The sequence below is a fragment of the Emydura macquarii genome, unplaced genomic scaffold (genome assembly GCF_026122565.2).
Source record: "Emydura macquarii macquarii isolate MOO-44397 ecotype Brisbane River unplaced genomic scaffold, CSIRO-AGI_Emac_v2 contig_3487, whole genome shotgun sequence".
In the NCBI taxonomy this organism is placed as follows: Eukaryota; Metazoa; Chordata; order Testudines; family Chelidae; genus Emydura; species Emydura macquarii.
Window position 1 is genome coordinate 589,314 of NW_027133624.1, and position 21,906 is coordinate 611,219.

Sequence of the window (21,906 nt, forward strand, 5' to 3'; positions counted from 1 at the left end):
CCCCTGCAAGCAGAGAAAGGGCAGTGGTGTGAGAGTTGGGCCAATACATTTACTCTTATTGTGAGCTGAACTGTAGAAAGGTATGTGAAAGTTAAAAAGACATCACAACAACCTACAATAAGAAAGGTTGATGGGAAAAGATAAGAAAGGGAGACAGAGACTGAATAAGTCCAAATAAAAAGGCCTTCCAGTAGAACTCAGAGACTATGTTAAGATCATCCCTGCTAAACAAGAAATGTGTGGGGTGGGAAATCAATGAACCAAAACTGGAGTGTTAGAAACTAGGCCTGATTGGTGGACAAAATAATGAGGGAATGAGCTATTCCTGCATCACCTCCTTTTGGGGTTCTCAAAGAAAGAGATTTGGTGGGGTGGAAACGAGAAAGAAGAGACAGAAGCTACTGGAATGAGGTTCTCCAACATGGCTGCCATTTCCTGAAACCTTTCTCCAGCCCTTTGTTATCCTGATCATGAGTGATGTCCTGACCAGACGGGCCAGAGAGAGTGACCAAGGTGACATCACCACCCTACCAGCTCCAGTTGAATGCTAAAGACCACCTGAGAGGAAACGGGACCAGAAACAGCAATGACAACAGCTCCAGCCCATCTCAGTTAACTGCTTCTCTTTGCCCCCCCAAAACTCAGCTATTAAAAAAGACAGCCAAATAGTCTCTCTCACCCCCCACTGCCTTCTAAAGACTCTCCAGCTAAGGGAAAAGGAACAATGTAAATTATTAAAATAACTCAACGCATTACATTTCAAATGCTTAAACTGTGTTCCTTCTTGTCTTTATCTTTCATAAAGGATCAAAAAGGCATGTTGTTACAATGAAAGACTTATTTAATACTTTACACTGTTTTCCGTATGCTGTGTTGGTACTTGGTTAGAGACACCCATGCAGAGCTCTGTCTCACCCACCTTGTCTCTTTAACGTTTTTCTGTATTTTTAATAGAAGGTTATAATGGTGTGTTTTCCATACCATTAAGCAGACTTAAGTATCTGGACCAAACGCTGGACATGGTTTCACTGTCTAATGTTAGACAATGACTGGGTTCTGTTAACACCTTTGGCCCATTTATTCCATCTGTGTTACTGGAATACGGTCAAACAGTGAGGGACCTGGCTGGGGATACAGAAGACTCAAGCTGAATTACTTGTTCGGCCACAGATTGACTTAGGACCAGATTTTCGAAGATGTTTAAGGATCAGATTTCTAAGGAATTTAGGCAGCTACTGAGATTTTGAAAAACAGGTAGGTGCCCAAAACCCATTCTCAGTAAAGAGAGCTTGGCACCTGGACGTGCTTGAAAATCTCTCTCAGTGACTAAATTCTTTACAATACCTACCCTAACGTCCCTAGTTATAGCTAGTCAAAACCAAAAGTAAGTAAGTAAATACATAAAATTGGCAAAACTTGTTTTTTGAGGAGAAAAAACAATCATTTAGTCAAAACCAAACTGCTTCCTGGCCATGGAAAGGTTTCAACAAAAATATGATTGAGAAGCTTTCTACTCTCCAGGATGCAGTTTCAGCTGACAAAGAGATGCCAGAACAGCACTTTCCTGAGATGTACAAGTCTTTGCTCCGTCTTCAGATAGAACCCAGGAGTCCTGTCTCCCAGCCTCCGCCTCCTGCTCCAACCCACTAGCCCCAACCCTTCCAGACCAGGTCTGAGCACTTCAATCTAAGAGGGAATCCTCAAACCAAACAATTTTTTTTGTCATTTTTCCAGTGATCTTGGTTGCCAGCTGAGCTGTGGTTTAATATTGCAGCTGCAGCCACAGTGAGGACAGGTGAAAGATATTTATTGGACAACATGCCAGTGGAAAAGAAGAAACAAGGAAAAACATCACCTGGGCTCCCACTGTTCTGCCTCTGCCCCTCAATCCTGACCCACCTGGTCCTCCATGATTTCACAGGTGAAACTGGGATCAATGGACAAATTGTCTCCTCCAGCAAGGCATGATAAATGGCTGCAACATATGCACTGTGGGTCTGTTTGGATGCAGCAAATATCCAGGGGTTAGCGGGCTGGATGGGCACATAGGTCTGTTCTGGAGTTGAAGGGAAAGAAGGGGAAACAGCAGGCTAGATAGAACCAAGGGTTTGATCCAGCATATAAGGAGCAGAGGTAGGCGGAATGATGATCCAGGCTGGTAAGTGTGATCCCGTGGAAGGAAATCAATCTGAGATTCAAGCTTGAAATTCTCAGCCCATTCGTTGCAGGAATTGTCTTCTCTTCACCTGGCTGCCTGCCTCGCTCTCTCCCTTCAGAGCTCTTCTGCCGTCCTGTCCTGATGAGGGCTTCGGAAAGCAAGTGTCTCCCTGTCCCTTTCCCACCAACACCTTCCAGTCTCCTGCTCTCTGCCCAGCTGAGAGGCAAAGCCTAGCTGGGGAGATGCTAAACTGAGAAGTTATAGCAGTGCTGTCTCCCAAGAGAATAATTTTTTATATCTTGCAAACATCACCTCACCTCAGTCCTGGGTGTATCAATTTGCCTTCTGCAACCTGCATCCTTGAGCAAGAAGAAGCGTGAAAGCCTATCTGAAACCAAACCAGGAGCCTAGCCTGTTTTCTTCTCAGGTCCCCTATTTAGGAGTGTTTCATTTCAGGCACCCTTGGACCAAGTGACTCCAAATTTACCCCACTTAAGCCAGTTCAGACACCAAGGGATTTTCAAGAAAATGAGATTCAGCATGTGGATTTTAGAGCACTTAGAAAAATCAGCTGTTAAGCAGGCAGGTTGCATCAGCCTCACTCACATTGTTGGATCCTCGATTGGTGTAAATTTCAGTTCCACAGGTTTATGTTTCATCACTTTCCACATTGTGGAAGGGCACAAGCCAGCACTGGGCAACCTTTGACTCTGCCTTAACCAAGTTTTAGGGCAGTTAATAGGTCATAGAGTCAGATCTTCCACTGGTGAAATGAATGTCATTTAAATTAAACCAATGGGAATTAGCTTAAGTGGCTCAGAAAAACCTCAGCTGGTCTATTTAAGGCCCAGCCAGTAAAAATAAACATTCTCTCCCATGTTTTTTGGGGTTTTTTGGACAAACACTATTTTTGTTGCAATAAGAGGATTCGTCAAAGATGAAAATGTTCATGAAAAAATGAGAGAGCGGAGGTGGGCAAGATAACATCTCGTCTTGGACCAACCCTCCAGTGTCATCCAGGTCCATTCTCTGTTCTTCCTGCTTGTTTGTCCATCCAGCCCCTTATTCCACTCACCCACCATAGTTATGCAATAAATATCCTGGCAGCCAGGGCAACACGGCACATCCAGCACAGAGCTGCTCCTCTTCCATACCACAAGCCCCAGTGTGGGACAGCTGCCCCGGTATAAAGGTACCTTATGCTGGTGCAGCTCATTCCTCTTCCTAAAGGGAGATAGTGACACTGCCTGTGATGGTTCTCAAGGTGTCCAGGACTGTGAGTCCCCTTGTTACCTTCCTGAGTCCCACAAGAGAGAGACTCACCCGGATGTCAGCTCCCCGATGCCCCCAGCTTGTTGTCTCCCAAGCAATCTCCGTGGGGCTCTACCAGCCCTCACTTAGCCTGGCAGGTTAGCAATAGGTGCACACCAGGCTCTGAGCCCCTCTGAAGTGTTCCCCTGTAGTGTCTAGAACCATCTCCATTGAACACTCATGGAGATACCCGAGCTGATGTCCCCAGGAAACAGCACACACACCAGCTTGTCTGATTCAACTCGGGAGGAACTCCTTGGACATTGGCTGAGATCTCGTTCCAGGGAAAACAATCACATATTTATTGTCAGTGATCAAGATTTACGATCTAGGGAGTGGGGACAATGGAAACAGAAGGGTCACATAGAAAACAAAATCAAAAACTATACTTAGTTGGATAATGTCCTGTCAAGAGCAGCCTGATATCAGCCCATGCCTTGGGTAGCATCTCCATCCAAGGCTGGTTGGGATCCTATATCGATGAATGCAAATGTGCTCTCCATTTACTTCCTGGGTGCAGAATAGCAGGGTGGTTTCTCGTCCCCTAGTTATAGGCCAGGAAAGCTTTGGAGTGTAGCACCAAGAAAAGCTCTTCTTCCCCTGCTTTGTATCAGCCAGTACATAGCCACTAGGTATTCCATTCCCCAGCCCCTTAGCCAGCTGGTCCCCTACCCTAGGACCAGGTCAGAGCTGGCTCCCCTAGAGGGGAAAGACACAATGTCTTTTTCCCCATTCCCTTGAGTCAGCCAGTCCCCTGGACTGGGGCTTAATCGGAACCAGTGACCCTAAAGGGGAAAGGCCCCATGTTTCATTCTCCAACCCTCCCTGAGTCAGCCAGTCCCCTGCCCTGGGATTGGATCAGAGCCATTACCCCCACAAAAAGAAAGGCCATTTAGGGGTCAGTCACTGTGGATGTATGGGGTGGATGGCCCCTAGAGTTATAGACACACAGATTATAAGGACAGAAGGGACCATTATGATCATCTAGTCTGACCTGCACAATACAGGCCACAGAACCTCACCCACCCACTCCTGTAATAGACCCCTAACCTAAGACTGAGTTATTGAACTTCTCAAATAATGATTTAAAGATTTCAAGGTACAGAGAATCTACCAGCAAGTGACCCATGCCCAATACTGCAGAGGAAGGTGGAAAATTCCTTCTGGATTCCAAATATGTTGATCAGTTAAACTCTGAGCATGTGGGCAAGACTCACCAGCCAGACACCCAGTCCTCACGTCTGTTAATGTTTATATTATTTTTCTTTTTACGGGTTAGCTATTTGCTCATCAAATGAGCACGGAAAATCAAACCACAGTGACTGAGTTCATTCTTATGGGACTAGCCAGTGACCCACAGGTCCAAATTATCCTCTTCCTGGTGTTTTTGATTATTTACCTAATCACCCTGCTGGGGAACATGCTTATCATGCTGGTGATAAGAGCTGACCCTCACCTACACACCCCCATGTATTTCTTCTTGAGTAACTTGTCCTTGGTAGACATTTGCTATTCCTCAGTTACCATCCTGAAGATGCTGTTGAACTTCCTACCAGAGCAGAAAACTATTTCTATCAACAGCTGCTTCATCCAGATATTCTTCTTTCTGGCATCAGGAATTACAGAGATCTTCATGCTCTCAGCCACTATTTCTATCATATGCCATCCTTTGAACTACATACAAAACTGCTTCATCCAGATGTTCTTCTTTCTGGCATCAGAAGAATTCAAATTCAGAAAACAACAATCAATTTATTAAGGGATAAACTTCATGCTCTCAGTCTCTGGTGTTTTTAACATTCTGGCTAGTCTTTCTTCTCCTCCTGGTGTTGTCGTCTTCCCGTCTGCTTCTCTTCCTGATCTTGCTATGAAGCAATATGCCATCCTTTGAACTACATACAAAACATGAGCAAAGACCCTCTAATTCCTATAGGGCTCCTCTGTATCGGGTCTAAATGGCAACTGCCTTGAACTTTTCACCTTACATCAGAAGATCGACAGGTGGGTTCTCTTGGGCTTAACTATTTTTACTGGCGCACTGGTAAACACCATTTTTGTCCTGTGTAAACACCATTCTTGTCCTAAGAGCCAACCAAATCAACCACTTTTGTTGTGAAGGCCCCTCTGTTCTGAATATCTCCTGCAGTGTCACCTTTGCCAATGAGGTGGTAGTTCTCACCTCCAATGTTATTGTAGGACTGGCCTAAAAACCAAACAAATTTTCAATTGGGAAGTGATTAAATATTTCACTTTCGCCTTTCCAATTGAAACAAAACATTTCAATAGCCCTGAATTAAAATATTTAGTTTCCCTTCATCTAACTGACTTTGAAACAAAATGGTTTGAGTAAATTGAACATTGAATTGCATTTCCTTATTGCATAGCTTCATAGGAGTTGTAATTTGGCTTGCCGATCCCTCATTCTCTCTTATAGGCCAGGCTTCCTGGCCAAACTACATATCCATTTGCAGCTGTGTGTCTTCCATGGGGTATAATGGTGGGCCATGAAACAAAGACACTGTTGGCTCTTGGCAGAAGAACTAGTCATGGTGCTGTTATAGACTGGTATTTTCAAAGGAGCCTAAGGGAGTTAGATTCTCAACTACCATTGAAATTAAATGGGAATTTGAATACTAACTCCTTGATTCCTATTTGAAATTGTCTGCAAAGCCAAAAAGTCAAAGATGTGAACAGAACCTTGTAACTGTCCAGTATTAAATAGTGTTCAACAAAGTTCGGGAGCATTGAACTCTGTAAGACGGCAGTTCCTAGGGCTGTATCTGGGACTGGGGATGTTGGCTGGGGGGGATCACACCATTGCATAATCGCATGAGTGACTGGCCAGAAGCACTCACTCACTAAAATAGGAGCTGCTTATAGGCAAGAGGCTGTGAGTGAATTGATCCAGGAGTGGATGGTTCACTAAGCAAGGCAAGCGCAAGACGGTCTCCAGGAGTGAGGGATTGGGATGATACAGTGATATACTAGTCCAGATTGCAGAGGGGAATGTCACACTCTCCAAGCCAGGAAAAGAAGCCCGGAATCTTGAATCTCACTCTCCTGCTCTTACTACTAGACACTTCCTTCCTTTAGTCCTGTGTTCCAGTTACACTGTGATTCGGGGACACTAGATCACACTTTCTTTCCAGTGGCCACTACCCCGCCATACGCCTGAGACAAAGTGGCCATGGTTTATTTGGAGATGTCAGATAAAAGTTCTGAGCTCCCACCCACTCACACACAGAGAATGGTTTCTCTGGGCCTAGTTCTACCACAGAAGAGCACAACATGGCTTAAACGGTGTGGAGGAGCTTGCTTAAGGTGAATCTCACCCTTGGGGAGAAATTTGTTACAGTGCACGTGGCCCACAGGTACCGACTGTCAACAAAGGAAATGATGAAAGACTTTAGTCTATAACACAGAACCTGAGTGGTGGAGAATGACGCATATTGGCTTCTGATCCCTAATTGAAAAGATCCGTTGCTTGCGTTATCCACAACCAGCTCAAACCGAATGTTGTAGTCTGTAGTTTCTAGTTAGTGCTGTCAAAGTGGCGGGAGGTAAAGTGTGATTAATTACTGCTCCAGAATGAGGCGAAGGGTGTTAATCAAGAGAAACTTTAGGGACCAGGTCTTAGGGGAAAAAGGAAATTTTTGTTCATACATTCTGCTGGTATAAAATGTTAATCTCTCTGTCACATAAATCTTTTTTTTTTTCCCCGAGACTGATGAACAGTCTACAGATCCCATCATCTTTGCAATAATTTTGCTGCTGAGGGTAAGTTTTTCAGTGACTTCCAATGGAGGATTTAGCTGTGCCCTTGTTTATGTCAGCAAGTTATGGGACAGCACTGAAATCTCCTGTTATCGGTTATCAGTGTGTGGATTCCAAGGACATTTAATTCAGTTTAACATTGGTTTAATCTCTTTTCCCTTTCTAAAGGAAATGAAATAATGTACAATTGCATTCAACAGGCCTTGATTTTAATCCTTGCTCTGCCATGGAGCTTAGGGAAGTATTTTTCCTTTGTGTTGCCCATTTCTAACATGGTGATAATGACACTTATCTCCAGTGTGAAATGCTTTGAGATCTGTGGATCTATGGATACTACCTATTTTTAGTACTTTTAGTTCTTATATTGCCATAGTATGTCAGTGTCTCACGGTCTTGAATGTCCTTATCCTCACATGCCTCCAGGAGCTGGGAAAGTTCTGATACCAACTGAGAGAGAGGCTAAGGGCCAGATTTTTAAAGTTATTTAGGTGCCTAAAGATGGAGACAGCACCTGTGGGATTTTTCAAAAGTATTCTGTACTTAATTCTTACTGAAATCAATGGGAGTTAAGAACCACTATTGGCAGCAATTGTATATTATATAAAAGTCATTTTAAAAAAATCCAATAACTATCTTATGGTTTTGTCTCCTACCATTCACAAATGACACTGTGAATGAGTGAAAAGGTTCATTTTTTTGTTCAGTTTTCTCTCTCCAGGACATTTTCTCTGAATCTTTGGGATTTTTTTTTGTCTTCCTTTTGATACCTTCTCTCCTGATGTAATTAATGTTATTTGCAATTTCATGGCAGATCCAGGCATGCAAGTAAAGAGAGGACAACCAGGTTATGAGGCTGGAGCTCTTTCCAATGACTCATTTTGTCATTTCAAGTGGACTGAGGCTACGTCTTCACTGATGACGGCAAATTCGCGGCCGTCAGATCGATTTCTCTGGATCGAATGAGCGGCCAGTGAAGATCCGCTCAATCGATCCAAAAATCAACGTATTAAGACCACCTTCTCAAGTGGTGTAGCGCTGCATTGATGGGAAGGCGGTTCCCGTCAGCGCAGTGCTGTGAAGATGGCGTGCAGATCAGAAGCAGAGAAGTCGACGGGAGTTACGCAAGTTTTTTGCATAGCTTGCATGACTGCAGTCGACTACCACCGAATCTCAGAGGTAAATGTAGGCAAGCCCTGAGATTGATATTTTGGGTGGAACTAGAGAGGCCACCACTACTAATATATATTTTTTATTAGGCAGCTGATTCATGGTGAGTTCCGTTCTCTTTTTAATTCCTGTTTAATCTGTTGCCTACTTTTTGGGGAAAGAAAATGCAATTCTATCACCAGCTGAAACCAAGACACTTATTTAATTGGTAATTATTCAAAACAAAAACAAAACAGTAGCATCATTGAACATTTGATCAACAAGTACAGAATAAAGCCTATAACTTATTCTGAAGTCACCACTGATCACAGACTGCTTCTTTCTTTCTTTCTTTCTTTCTTCTTGAGGGGAGCAACTTGAGATAATCCAAGGCATGAATTTCAAATGTTGTGAACACCCAAGATTCTAGCTAAAGTCAGTTGCACTCTCAGTGTTCCTGATCTCTTATTATCATGTCTCAGGAGTTAGTCTGCAAGATAATGAAACATCCAAAATTTGTGACCACATTGGAAACTGTGGGCCAAATTCATGGGTACAAACATACTCCTAGTGCATCTCAACAGTCTTGAATACATTCTGTCCATTGATCTCTAGATCTCTTTGGATTACTGTATTATTTTTCCAACCTCCCCCATTTTTTCTTTACTTCTTAAAACACACAACATTTATACTGCCCAGGAGCAGGATGACATACGTCTCAGGGTGACCAAGGGTAGCAGAGTGGAAGGAGATGAAGTGGTGACTTGGAAACCTTGCCACACTTGCTTACAAGTCAGATGATGATGAATGTCTTGAACAAACTAGAAAGATAGGAGTGACTCTGGACTAGACTAACAAGGAACTTAGACTTTGGGATGCAGAGCGTTGCCTCCCTTGGCTTTTAGGAATCTAGGGAATCACTGGGATTCATAAAGGCTGAGTCTGGCACCCAGGTTCCCTATACAATGCAAGGAGGGAGAGGGGCACACAAGAAAGGGATTTACAAAAGCTCGCTGCCCCTCAGAGGGAGCTCAGCAGCAAGGTCTGGGATGCAGGGAGGTGTATTCTTCCATTTGGGCGTCTCAGCTGGTGAGCCCTCTCTGGGAGTTAGACATCTAGGGCATTTTTTGCAAGAAGCCAGGAATGGCAGCCTCATAGCTTTTGGTGCAGAGGTCAGGGTCCTCACCCAGCAAGTGGGAAGCCCCTGATTCAATTCCTCTCTTCACCTTAAGGGACTTGAACAGGGATCTGCCACTACCCAGATGACTGTTGTGGTTAAGCTAAGGGGTATGATATGGGTCTTCCTCACTTGCTCCTGTTGAAGCTTCTCCACTGTGTATCACAGAATCATAGATGATTAGGGTTGAAAGGGACCTCAGGAGGTCATCTAGTCCAACACCCTACTCAAAGCAGGACCAACCCCAACTAAATCGTCCCAGACAGGGCTTTGTATCAATAATTAAATATTCATTGGAGCAGGGATGTTGGGCCCTGGGTCTCCCACACCAGAGTGGAGTGCCCAAACTAGGTGGGTATAGAGTCATTCACATACATTCTTTCTCTCTCTGGCCCAATGATGCTTAATTATTTATCCAGCGAGGAACAGCTTCAACAGAAGATCTTGAGGGAACCCACCCCCTATCACAATATCCCACTGCTGGTGGTTAGGACACTCTCCTGCCAAATGTCACATCATTCTTTAAATCCCTTCTCTCCCTCAGCCAGAGGGGACACTTCAACTAGAAGTCTCCTACTTCCAGGTGTGCTCACTAACCACTGGGCTAAAAGTATACATCAGAGTGATAAATACCAGGGAGGGAGAGGAGTTATTTAAGTTCAGCGCCATCGTGGACACAAGAACAGATAGATATAAATTGGCCATTAGGAAGTTTAGACTTGAAATGACACACAGGTTTCTAACCATCAGAGGAATAAAGTTCTGGCATAGCTTTCCAAGGGGAGCAGTGGGGGCAAAAAACCTAGCTAGCTTTGAAAATGAGCTTGATAAATGTATGGGCGGGGGGGGGGGGTATCATGGGGCAGCTTAATTTGGCAATTAAATGATTTTTGTCTACTAGCGGTAAATATGCCAGTGGTCTGTGATGGGATGTTAGATGGGGTGGGTTCTGAATTACTACAGAGAATTCTTTCTTGGATGTTTAGCTGGTGAATCTTGCCCACATGCTCAGGGTTTACCTGATCGTCATATTTGGGAATTATCCCGCAGAGCAGAGTGGCAGAGGCCCTGGGTTTTCTTTGCTTTCCCCTGCAGCATGGGGCACGGTCATTTGCTGGTGGATTCTCTGTACCTTGAAGTCTTTAAACCATGATTTGAGGACTTCAGTAACTCAGTCATAGGTTAGGGGTTTATTAGAGGAGTGGGTGGGTGAGGTTCTGTGGCCTGCCTCGTGCAGGAGGTCAGACTGGATGATCATAATGGTCCCTTCTGACCTTAAAGTCTCTGAGTCTGTGAGGTCACCAGGAAGGTCCTGGTCACTTAGTGTGGCCTTTGAGCATGTCTTAGGGTCACTCTTGTGTTTAGGCAAGTCAAGTAGGCAGCACTGCACATGCCCAAAGGCAGAAACATAGGTGCCTAAGGAGTTTTTCCAGCAGAAATGTAGGTGCCAAGTGAGTTCTGGTGCTTACAGATTTCAGGGGCTGCAGAGCGGGTCTTTTGTGAATCTCAGTGAAACCTAGATCTTGAACTCATGTGCCAAAAGTGGCTGTTAAGTGCCTAAGTCCCTTTCAGAATCTACCCCCCATGCCTGAGAGAACGTAGAGTCTGGGTTTCTCGTAGGGTGCATCTGGAGATTGAATAGATAATAATACTAATACTATAATAATGCCTAGATTGTATACAGCACTATTCATGGATTCATAGAGTCCAAGACCAGAGGGGACCATTGTGACCATCTAGTCTGATCTCCTGTATAGCACAGGCTGGAGAAACTTCCCCAAAATTATTCCTAGAGCAGATCTTTTAAAAAAACATCCAATCTTGATTTAAAACTTGCAGAGATGGGGAATCCACCATAATCCTTTGTAAATTGTTCCAGTGGGTTATTACTCTCACCATTATAAATGTATGCCTTATTTCAAATTTGATTGTGTCTAGCTTTAACTTCCAGCCATTGGATCGTGTTAGACCTTTCTCTGGTACTTTGAAGAGCCCATTACTAAATATTTATTCCTCGTGTAGGTGCTTACACACTGTCATCAATTCACCCCTTTACCTTCTCTGTATTAAGTTAAATATATTGACCTCCTTGAGTCTATCGCTGTGGGACATGATTTCTAATCCTCTATTCATTCTCCTGGCTCTTCTCTGAACCTTCTCCAATGTATTAATGACCTTCTTTATTTGTGGACACCAGAATTAGACACGGTATTCCAGCAGTCATCGCACCAGTGCCAAATACAGAGGTAAAATAACCTCTCTACTCCCTACTTGAGATTCCCCTGTTCCTGCATCCAAGAATCACATTAGCCCATTTGGCCACAGTGTTGCATTGGATCTCATGTTCAGCTGATTATCCACCAAAGTCATTGCTTCCCAATATAGAGTCCCCAGTCCTGTAAGTATAGCCAACATTTATTGTTCCTAGATGTATACATTTACATTTAGCCATATTAAGACACATATTTTTGCTTGCCTCAAGCTTACAAAGTGATGTAGTTCTCTTTATATCAGTGACACATCCTCTTCATTATTTACCACTCCCTCAACTTTGTGTCATCTGCAAACTTTATCAGAAGAGCTTAATCAGCAGGTCCCAAAGCATTTTGCAAAGGTGGTCCGTATCATTATCCACATATTACAGATGGGGAAACTGATGTGCAGATTGGTGAAAATGACTTGCCAAGGATGTGTAGGACTGAGAGGCAAAGAATTATATCATCATTTTGCTAATGCATTCTATTATATTAATCATTTTAATGTGTTTTTACAGCTCATAATATTGAGGAATATATGGAAATGGAAAATCAAACCATGGTGACAGAATTTATCCTCCTAGGACTTTCCAATGACCCACACCTCCAGATTTTCCTCTTCCTGGTGTTTTTGGTTATTTATGTTATAACCCTGTTGGGGAACGTGATGATCATACTGGTGATAAGCAGCGATCCTCAACTCCACACCCCCATGTACTTCTTCCTGTTCCATTTGTCCTTTGTCGACATCTGCTATTCCTCAGTCACCATCCCTAAGATGCTGCAGAACTTCCTAGCAGAGAGAAAGACGATATCGGCCAACGGCTGCTTTGCACAGAACTTCTTCTTCCTTTTGTCAGGTAGCACTGAAGGTTTCATTCTTTCAGCGATGGCGTATGATCGATACGCCGCCATCTGTAACCCGCTGCATTACGTGGGGACCATGAACGAGCAAGTCTGTTGTCACTTGCTTTGTGGCTCTTGCGTATCTGGGTTCTTGTTTGCACTGCCCAACACTCTTTCAGTATTAAGCTTACATTTCTGTGGTCCCAATGAAATCAACCATTACAGCTGTGAGTCCCCTCCGCTCTTGGTCTTGTCCTGTTCTGAGACGCTCACCACGAAAACAGTGCTTCTTACATCTATTATAATTTTTGGATCCAGCTCCTTCCTCTTCACCCTGGTGTCCTACATTCACATCCTCTCCAGAATACTCAGGATACGCTCAGAAGAGGGCAGGCGTAAAGCCTTCTCCACCTGCAGCTCCCACCTCATTGTTGTTATTTTATACTACGGCACAGGCTGTTTCCGGTACATGAAGTCGACCTCTGAAGCATCTGATCTTGATAGAATAATTTCAATCCAGTACAGCATCTTAACCCCCATGTTAAACCCCATCATCTACAGCCTGAAAAACAAAGGCGTGAAAACTGCTCTGTGGAAACTATTTGGAAAATTCAAGTTTCCCAAGGAATGTTAATGTTATTAAATATAGAATAAAGACACATTGAACTGGTGGTCAATAATCCACGCTTGTGCAATGGGCTAAGTATTTGAATCTATGTATTTGAGTCCAGAAGTGCTTTAAGATGAAATTTTCAGTCACCTAAGGAATTTGGGAATCCAAAAACTCTGCCTTAGTTTTTCAAAAATCAAATCAATCCCCCTTTTTGAGATACATCTGGAGTAACTCTCCTAAAGCCAATGGGCTTCCTTCTCCTCTCTCTCACCCAGGTGTAAATCAGGGGTAACTCCATTGCAGTCAACGGGGCTAATTCTTCTCTCACTTACCCTGGTGTAAATCAGGAGTGAGTCCATTGGTATCATGATGGTTAATTCTCCTTTCATTTGCCCTGGTGTAAATCAGTAGTAACCCCTACAGCTGGTCAAAAAAATTTAACAAGCTTTTTCCCATCACAAATTGTTTTATATAAATTATGTTTTCCACAAAAAGTTGTGTATTACTGCATTGTTTAATGGAAAGAAATTGAAACAAAATGAAAAAAAGGTTTTGTTTTGTTTTTAACCATTCTAAAGAAAATGTTTTGTTTGGGTTTTGAAAACAGAATAAAATATGGGGTTTGATTTTTGGTTTTCAGCATTTTTTTTTAATCTCTCTTCCTCTTTTCCACTGAAAAATGTGAGGAAATAAAAAAGGGAGACACAATGTGTGTGAGGAGGAACTGGGTTTGTTTTTTACGTTTCTTCCCTACATTTTTTTTCTTTTTCTTTTTCTTTTCTACATTTTTCCTCTTTTACTAGGGAGAGAAAAAGATGAGGGGAAATCTGAAAACAAATATACATTTTTGTTTGTTTTTGAAAACACAAACAAACAAAAAGTGAAAATTGCTATTTGAAATAAAATATTCCTCTCATTTCACTTTTTGGTGGGGTACAAAATATGATATTTTTTCAAAAAATGTTTTGAACAGAATTGCTCATAATATTTGTGGAAATAAAATAAGATTTTTCAACCAGCTCTAATAACTAGTTTAATATGAGTCAAATCAGTGTAAGTGGGGAGATAATCAACCCCTAATATTAGAAGGGATGTTTACAGTGACATTAATGGACCCCCCCTAAACCCCAGGAGCAGCGTGTTACTGGATGCATAGAAAAGGAAGTGTGGAAAGAGATCAGCTTTGTCGAAAGCAATGATCTTGTTAGAGCATTGATCTAATTAGCCTTTCCCTACACCACTAGCCCTAAGGTGGAGATGAATTAGAAGTGAATTGCATGTACACCCATCCTTTGAAGGGTATGTTTACACTGCAATTAGTAGTGTCATTTGCAGTTGGGGTAGGCATCCCCAAACTATCTTTAATTTAGCTACCACACTAAAAATACCAGCATAAATGTCATAGAATTGTAGAATCAAAGGACTGGAAGGGACCTCAAAAGGTCTTTTAGACCAGTCCCCTGAATTTATGGCATGAGTAAGTATTATCTAGACCATTCCTGACATGTGTTTTCTATTCTGCTCTTAAAAATCTCCAGTGACGAAGATTCCATAACCTCCCTGGACAATTTTTTCCAGTGCTTAATCACCCTGGAAAAATTTCCTAATATCCAACCTAAATTGCCCTTGCTGCAATTTAAGGCCATTGCTTCTTGTCCTATCCTCAGAGGTTAAGGAGAATTATTTTTCCCCTCCTCCTTGTAGCAACGTTTTATGTACTTGAAAACTGTTATCATTTCCCTCTCAGTCTTCTCTTCTCCAGACTAAACAAATCCATTTTTTTCAATCTTCCCTCATAGATCATGTTTTTTAGACCTTTAATCATTTTTGTTGCTCTTCTCTGGACTTTCTCCAATTTGTCCACGTCTTTCCTGAAATGTGGCACCCAGAACTGGACACAATACTCCAGTTGAGGCCTAATCAGTGTGGAGTAGAGTGGAAGAATTACCTCTCCTGTCTTGCTTATAACACTCCTGCTAATACATCACAGAATGATGTTGGGTTTTTTTGCAATGATGTTACACTTTTGACTAATATTTAACTTGTGATTCACTATGATCCCCAGATCTGTTTCTGCAATACTCGTTCCTAGGCAGTCATTTCTCATGTGTGCAACTGATTGTTCCTTCCTAAGTGGAGTACTTTGCATTTGTCTTTAATTCATTTCATCTTCTTTCCTTCAGACCATTTCTCCAGTTTATCCAGATCATTTTGAATTTTAATCCTATCCTCCAAAGCAGTTGCAAACCCTCCCACCTTTGTATCATCCATAAAATGTATAAGTGTACTCTCTATGCTATTCTCTATATCATATATGAAGATATTGATCTAGGACCGATCCCTGCGGGACCCCACTCAATATGCCCTTCCAACTAGACTGTGAATCACCTATAACTACTCTCTGGAAATGGTTTTCCAACCAGTAGTGCACCCACCTTTTAGTAGCTCCATCTAGGTTGCTTTTCCCCAGTTTGTTTATGAGAAGGTCATGCGAGACAGTATCAAAAGCCTTACTATACCACACCTACCACTTCCCCCCATCCACAAGGCTTGTTACTCTGTAAAAGAAAGCTATCCGGTTGGTTTGACATGATTTGCTCTTCATATGACAGTGTAGGCTTTGTTATGGGCTAATAAAATGAGTGTGTACCTAGGAAGTCGGCAGGGTTGTGCAGAAGATGGCACCAGCTATCTTCACTGAAAATCTTAGCATGCAAGATAGATTAAAACCAGTGGGGTAAGACTACTCCCGGCCATTGCAGACTACATCTTGAACTGCAGGGTTGACATACGCTCAGCATCTCACACCAGCCACTGACTCCATCACATTGCCGTGCTGGGAGACCAAACTGAGGGAGACTGAAGCTGCCCAAGGGAGTTAGAAGCCTATCTCCCCTGTTCAGAAATGGGTGTCCAAATCCACAAGAAACTTTGACAATCCCACTTTACGGTATAAACTTTTGATAAAATTGTGGCTTAAAAGAAATTTGGGATGACATAATATTTAGTGCTCATAGAACACAGTTCATCAGTAGAATCTCACAGCTCTTCACAGCCTTTAAATATATTTATCCCCACAACACCTCTATGAGGGAGGGAAGTGTTATTATCCCCATTGTACTGATGGAGAACTGAGGCACAGCAACGCTATCAGGAATGATGGCCTGCAGCCAGGCCTGGGATTAGTTAGCTGAAACCCCTAACTGTCCAGATTGCCTCTGTGAGATTGCTCTTAAGACCAGCAGTAGCACTTGGCAGTGGCTGCTCAATGTTGGTGCCAGCAGATGTGATTGCTGCTGTTGCTGACTTGTTCCCAGCCTTGCTCTAGCCCTGTTCCCACTTTGCTCCAGTCCTGCTCAGTTTCTGACTCCTGGTTTCTGACCTCAGTCCATGATATCCTTCCTTTATGGAATGAAGGAACTACGAACCTTCCTTCAGTCTGGGATGCAGATCAAAGATAGCCACAGGAAGCTGGACCTCTTCTGGTAACTCTTTCATTTATAGATCAGGTGGCTGGGGATGCAGCTTCCCCTCCTAAATTCACTGGGATTCGCCCCCTTTCTACCCACACTAACGGCCAAATCCAGGGTTCTCCATGGAGGAGATACACAAGGCACTGGATCATTCCCACTTCACACCATTTGGAGTTGTGGCTCAAGGAACTCCACACAGGTAAGCCAGAGATGCTACTTCAGACCCAATACCCCAGTGTTTCCTTGCTGTGGTCTTCAGGTGCTCAGTTGAGCTTCCTTTGCTCAGAGGAAGCATGTAATCCCTTCATCAGTCCATGTTACCTTCCCCCCTCTGCATCTAGTCCGCAGAGCATGATAGAAGTGTTATACATTTCGGCTAGAAGCTAGTGGCTCTTTGCCTTGAGCTGTAACAACTCAGGCGTTTCTCCGTGGAAGTCTCAGGTTCTGGCTCTGTTGGCGGGGCTGAGTGACAGAGTGCAGGGAGTAGACAGGTGAGCCTGCACTCTGATCACTCAGATGTTAAATGTTGGAGGCCCAGTACAATTTGAGTTGCCTGATCCCTGTCCTACAGTCCTAGCATAGCTTCAGTTGCTTGCTTGGCTATTCTGACCCCTGTTGCATGACATCTTCCAGTTGGCAGAGATGAATAGGACTACTGAATAACCTTGCAGAGGTCTCAGTTTTTGCATACCATGGCACATAACAAGACGAAATACACAACATGTATGCTTCCAGCTGCTCATAGATAACGGTGATGGGAACCACATATTATCCTTGAAAGTCTGGGAGTACACTGTTTCATTGCCTTGGGGCATATTTTTACACTACCCCTCCTATCACCAGATGTTGTTTTGATGACCCCAATGATCATGGTGAGGATGGAATTTAGTTAAGGGTGAAAACCCAGTGTAGGTAATTAGTATATATGATAATGAGTAGAGAGGTAATTAGGTGAAAGTTGTTAATTGAAGGGTGTAAGAAGTCACTATTTAGACAAAGGGGCACTTCATCAACACCTGAGTCTGCGGGAGGTGCTGCCAGTCAGACCAGAGGCCACTGATTCCCTGGTGGGAAAACCATTCCTGTATACAGCCTTCTGAGTGACTGCTTAGTCCTCCAGGCTTAGTGAGTATGATATAGTATATAGTATAGTAGTTAATTTTAGACTTTGTACTCAACTAGTATATCTATAGAAAACCTTGCACATTAAGCCTTATTGATCTGCAAATCAAGCATACTGTGTCTCACTGGTATTCATATTGATCACTAAGTGTCTAGTATCAACAGGTGCGGTAGACAGATTGCTGCCCGAAGGTGGTTGTGGAAATGCTGGAGGGAACTTGAAATGACAGAGTACGGTAAAGGTACAACCAGTAGAGTCTGAGCAGTTTCTGCGGAGAAGAAGGCAGGAGAGAAGCCTGTCCCATCACAGGCTGACACGTATAGATCCACCAATAATACTGCTTTGCATGACCCCAAATGGAGAGGTGTTGTGGTGACTTGATCCATTGCTGTCCCCATTCCCAGATGACCTGATATACAATGTAGGTAGGAAACAGTACAACCTACGAGTGTCATGAGCAGATAATACAGCAGCCTTCAACTGCACATCATCCATCCCTGCCTAACACCCATGGGGAAGAGTAGCCATAACCCTAAACAGAAAACCGAGAGCAACAAGGAAATCCTCACATCCCAAAACACAAAGAGACACCCCCAAACACTGCAATAAAAGATATGTGGTGCAACCAAGATGTGGTTAAAGCTACCTCAGAAATAGAGGGCAGATGGGGAAGATTAATTTGGGAGCAAACTGCAGTGGAGAAAACAAAGTCAATAGGGCGACAGTGATTTTCTCCCTCTGAGAATCTATGTATAAATCAAATAAAATAATGTCTTTCATAGAAATGTACTTACGGCTACAAAATGTATGAGGTTAAAAGTTTGATTAATTAATGAGTGAACATAAGTGTGACACATGCAAACCTTCAGGGATCTATGCCCAAAGGAACCCAAGGATTACCTCAGACATTATTCTGGTATAAACTATACATCTTTCAATGAGCTAAAGGGAGTGTCTTATTCCTTTAACCAAGTTAGGCATGACAGGGCTTTGTGAACATTAGATTTACCATCCGTGATATCCTTTCAGTGATTTGCTCGTTCAGGGTTATGCTCATTCAATGTCCTTTAACCAATGGATTTGTGAGACAGAGGATGTTTTTACTTATATGAGTCCAAAAGCTACAGGTCGGAGTGAAAACTTCACATCAGCAGCAATCCTCATATGGACTCCTGGTGAGTTTGCATCTTTTTAATCAGCTGTGACCTTTGCCTTTTTCAAAGACATTTTATGAATGAGCATTTGAAGTCCGGGACCAGGTGTGTGGGTTCCATTCCTGTCTCTGTCATTGGCCTGATGGGTCATTTTACCTTATCTGTATTACACAGTCCCCATTCCTAAACTGGGGGGCGATGGTGATAGTTACCCTGTTTGTTCAAGCTCATTGAGGTCCACTGAAGAAAAGTGCTAGCTTGGAAACAATGATGATGAAGAACATCATCAATTTGCACATGAGAGAATAAAGTCTTTAAAAATCCCATCTCCAATGATCCAAGTAGATCTGCTTTTTAAGTACCTAACCTCCTAAACTTTGTCTTCACTGCAGTAAGGGGTGTATCTTCCATTGAGATAGATAACTTAAGATAGCTGCCTCCATTTCAAATCCTAGTGGAGACAAGTCCCAGGTAGATTTTTTTGTTGTGTAACTAAATTCAACCCTTTACTCCCCTCCCCTGCTACCCCAAATGCCACCTGGTGTTGCTCTCTCCTATCTGTCATTCTGTAAAATGATGTAAATCAGGAGTAACTCCCCTGGCATGAAGAATTTTGCCAAAATTGCCCTCAGTGCCTAGAGAAGTAGATTTGAAAATAACGAAGAGACATATTGTCTCCCCTATGCTTTGCATTCCTCTCTAGCTCCTGGGGAGACATGACCCAGCCTTGCCGTCTCCTGTTCTTTCTGGGTGAAGTTCCAGACTCTCAGTCTGCCAGTCTGTCTGTCCATCTATCAGCCTCCAGAACGCTGACCATTCCTTCCCGCTGCTCCCCCTCTGGCAAGGGCACCTTCTAACCCATCAGTGTCTTTTGACCTCTCTCTTCTCAGCCTTGGCTAGACAGCCCTGTTGCCACGATAGAGGCTGTGTGGGTCCCTCCAGATGAGTAATAACCTGGTAACTGAGTTCAAGGATACGTTCTATATCTAGGCCGTTGTTATGCCCTTCCTTAGCACCCCACCCTCTTTATTACAGTCTCCTTTGATTGGACTTCATGCATTCAGGCAGATAACACCAAACTGACCAGGAAAGAGTCATACATAATTTTAGTAAGAAACAACACAGAGATTTTCCTGACTTGTAACATACAAGAAGCCCAACAGCAAGCTGCAGTGTGAGAAATTAATATAAGGTTCTAAACTGTAGACCATTGAATAAAAAGCACAGATGCCAAATGAGAGGGTAGAACAAAGCTCCTTGGGGCAGATACGGTCTCTTTGTTCTGAGTTTGTACAGCATCTTGCACAATGGATGGTGGTCCAAGACTGAGGCTCTGAGAAGAGACTGCAATACAAGGGTTCTACCAATTCAGGGAATCTTTAGGATCAGAGATTGTGAACCTTAATTAGGAGGTGTCCAGAATGAAATTTGCTCTTACACTGATTTTGCTGTGTTGGGTTTCACAGATTGACGAAGCGGGATCGATTGAGCGGCCAGTGGAGACTTGCTCAATCGATCCTGGAAGTGCTCTCCACTTGACACAGTAACTCCACCTCTCCGGAAGGGAGTAATGCTGAGTCGACCAGACGGCATTTCACATCGGTGCACCTCAGTGAAGACGCCGCAGTAAGGGAGCATAAGTAAGTCGATGGATGAGACACATTCTACAGTACTTAGCTTGCGTATCTACCATCGACCCAGCGCGGCAGTGTAGATCAGGCCTTAGGAAGTGATGCATAGTACAGAAAGCTCTGAGACCGACCCAGCGGAAATGTGGCATTGTAAATGATTACCATCTATGCTAAAATGTCCAATTGCCTTTGATACATATTGTCACATTTGCTCATTTCTTATAGCTCAGATCAACCCCATCAGATGTCAATTAATTTAATTTAATTTTTTCCCATTCTCACAGGTCATCGCTATATCTATAACAGCCAATGGAAAGTCAAAACAATGTGACTGAGTTTATTCTCTTGGGACTTTCCAATGACCCGCAGCTCCAGATTTTCCTCTTCCTGGTGTTTTTAATTATTTACTTATTTACCCTGGTGGGGAATATGGTGATTATGCTGGCAATCAGGACTGATTCCCAGCTTAACTCACCCATGTACTTCTTCCTCTTCTACCTCTCCTTCCTTGATATCTTGTATTCTTCCATTACCATCCCCAAGATGCTGGAGAACTTCCTATCAAAGCAGAAAACTATTTCTGTCTTCGGCTGTTTTGCACAGATTTTCCTTATCATCATGTCAGGTTGTACTGAAGGATTCATGCTTTCAGTGATGGCTTATGACCGACATGCTGCCATATGTGACCCCCTGCATTACGTGAACATCATGAACAAGCGAGTCTGCAGTCAACTGGTGGCTGGTGCCTGGACAATGAGCATTTTGTTTGCACTCATCAACACTCTTTTTCTATTAAACGTGAGTTTTTGCGGACCCAATGAAGTCAACCATTTCAGCTGTGAACTCCCTTTACTGCTAGCTCTGTCCTGCACCGAGACCTTCACCAATGAAGTGGTTCTTCTTATGTCCGTTGTGATATTTGGATTGAGCTCCTTCATCCCCATTTTGGTCTCTTACATTCACATAATCTCCACCATCCTGAGGATACGCTCTGCAGAAGGTAGGCGTAAAGTTTTCTCCACCTGCAGCTCCCACCTCACCGTGGTGGGTTTGTTGTACCTCACGGCTCTCTGCCAGTATATGAAACCCAGGGCAGCATCCTCCGTGGTTCTAGATGAACTCTTTTCCATCCAGTACAGCATCTTAACTCCCATGTTAAACCCCATCATCTACAGCCTGAAAAATAAAGAAGTGAAAATGGCTCTGGGGAAAATATACTCAAGTCGTGTTAGTGATGTTCATTAA

At 43.2% G+C, this 21,906-nt stretch overlaps 1 protein-coding gene across 1 annotated transcript; it reads left to right on the plus strand.

Annotated features, from left to right (window-relative positions):
* Positions 1 to 12,359: 12,359 nt before the first annotated feature.
* On the plus strand, positions 12,360 to 21,906 carry LOC137144873 (olfactory receptor 8S1-like). The gene is made up of 2 exons (XM_067535359.1): positions 12,360 to 12,681; positions 21,287 to 21,906. Exons 1-2 carry the CDS (start codon positions 12,360 to 12,362, stop codon positions 21,904 to 21,906), a joined length of 942 nt encoding a protein of 313 aa, XP_067391460.1.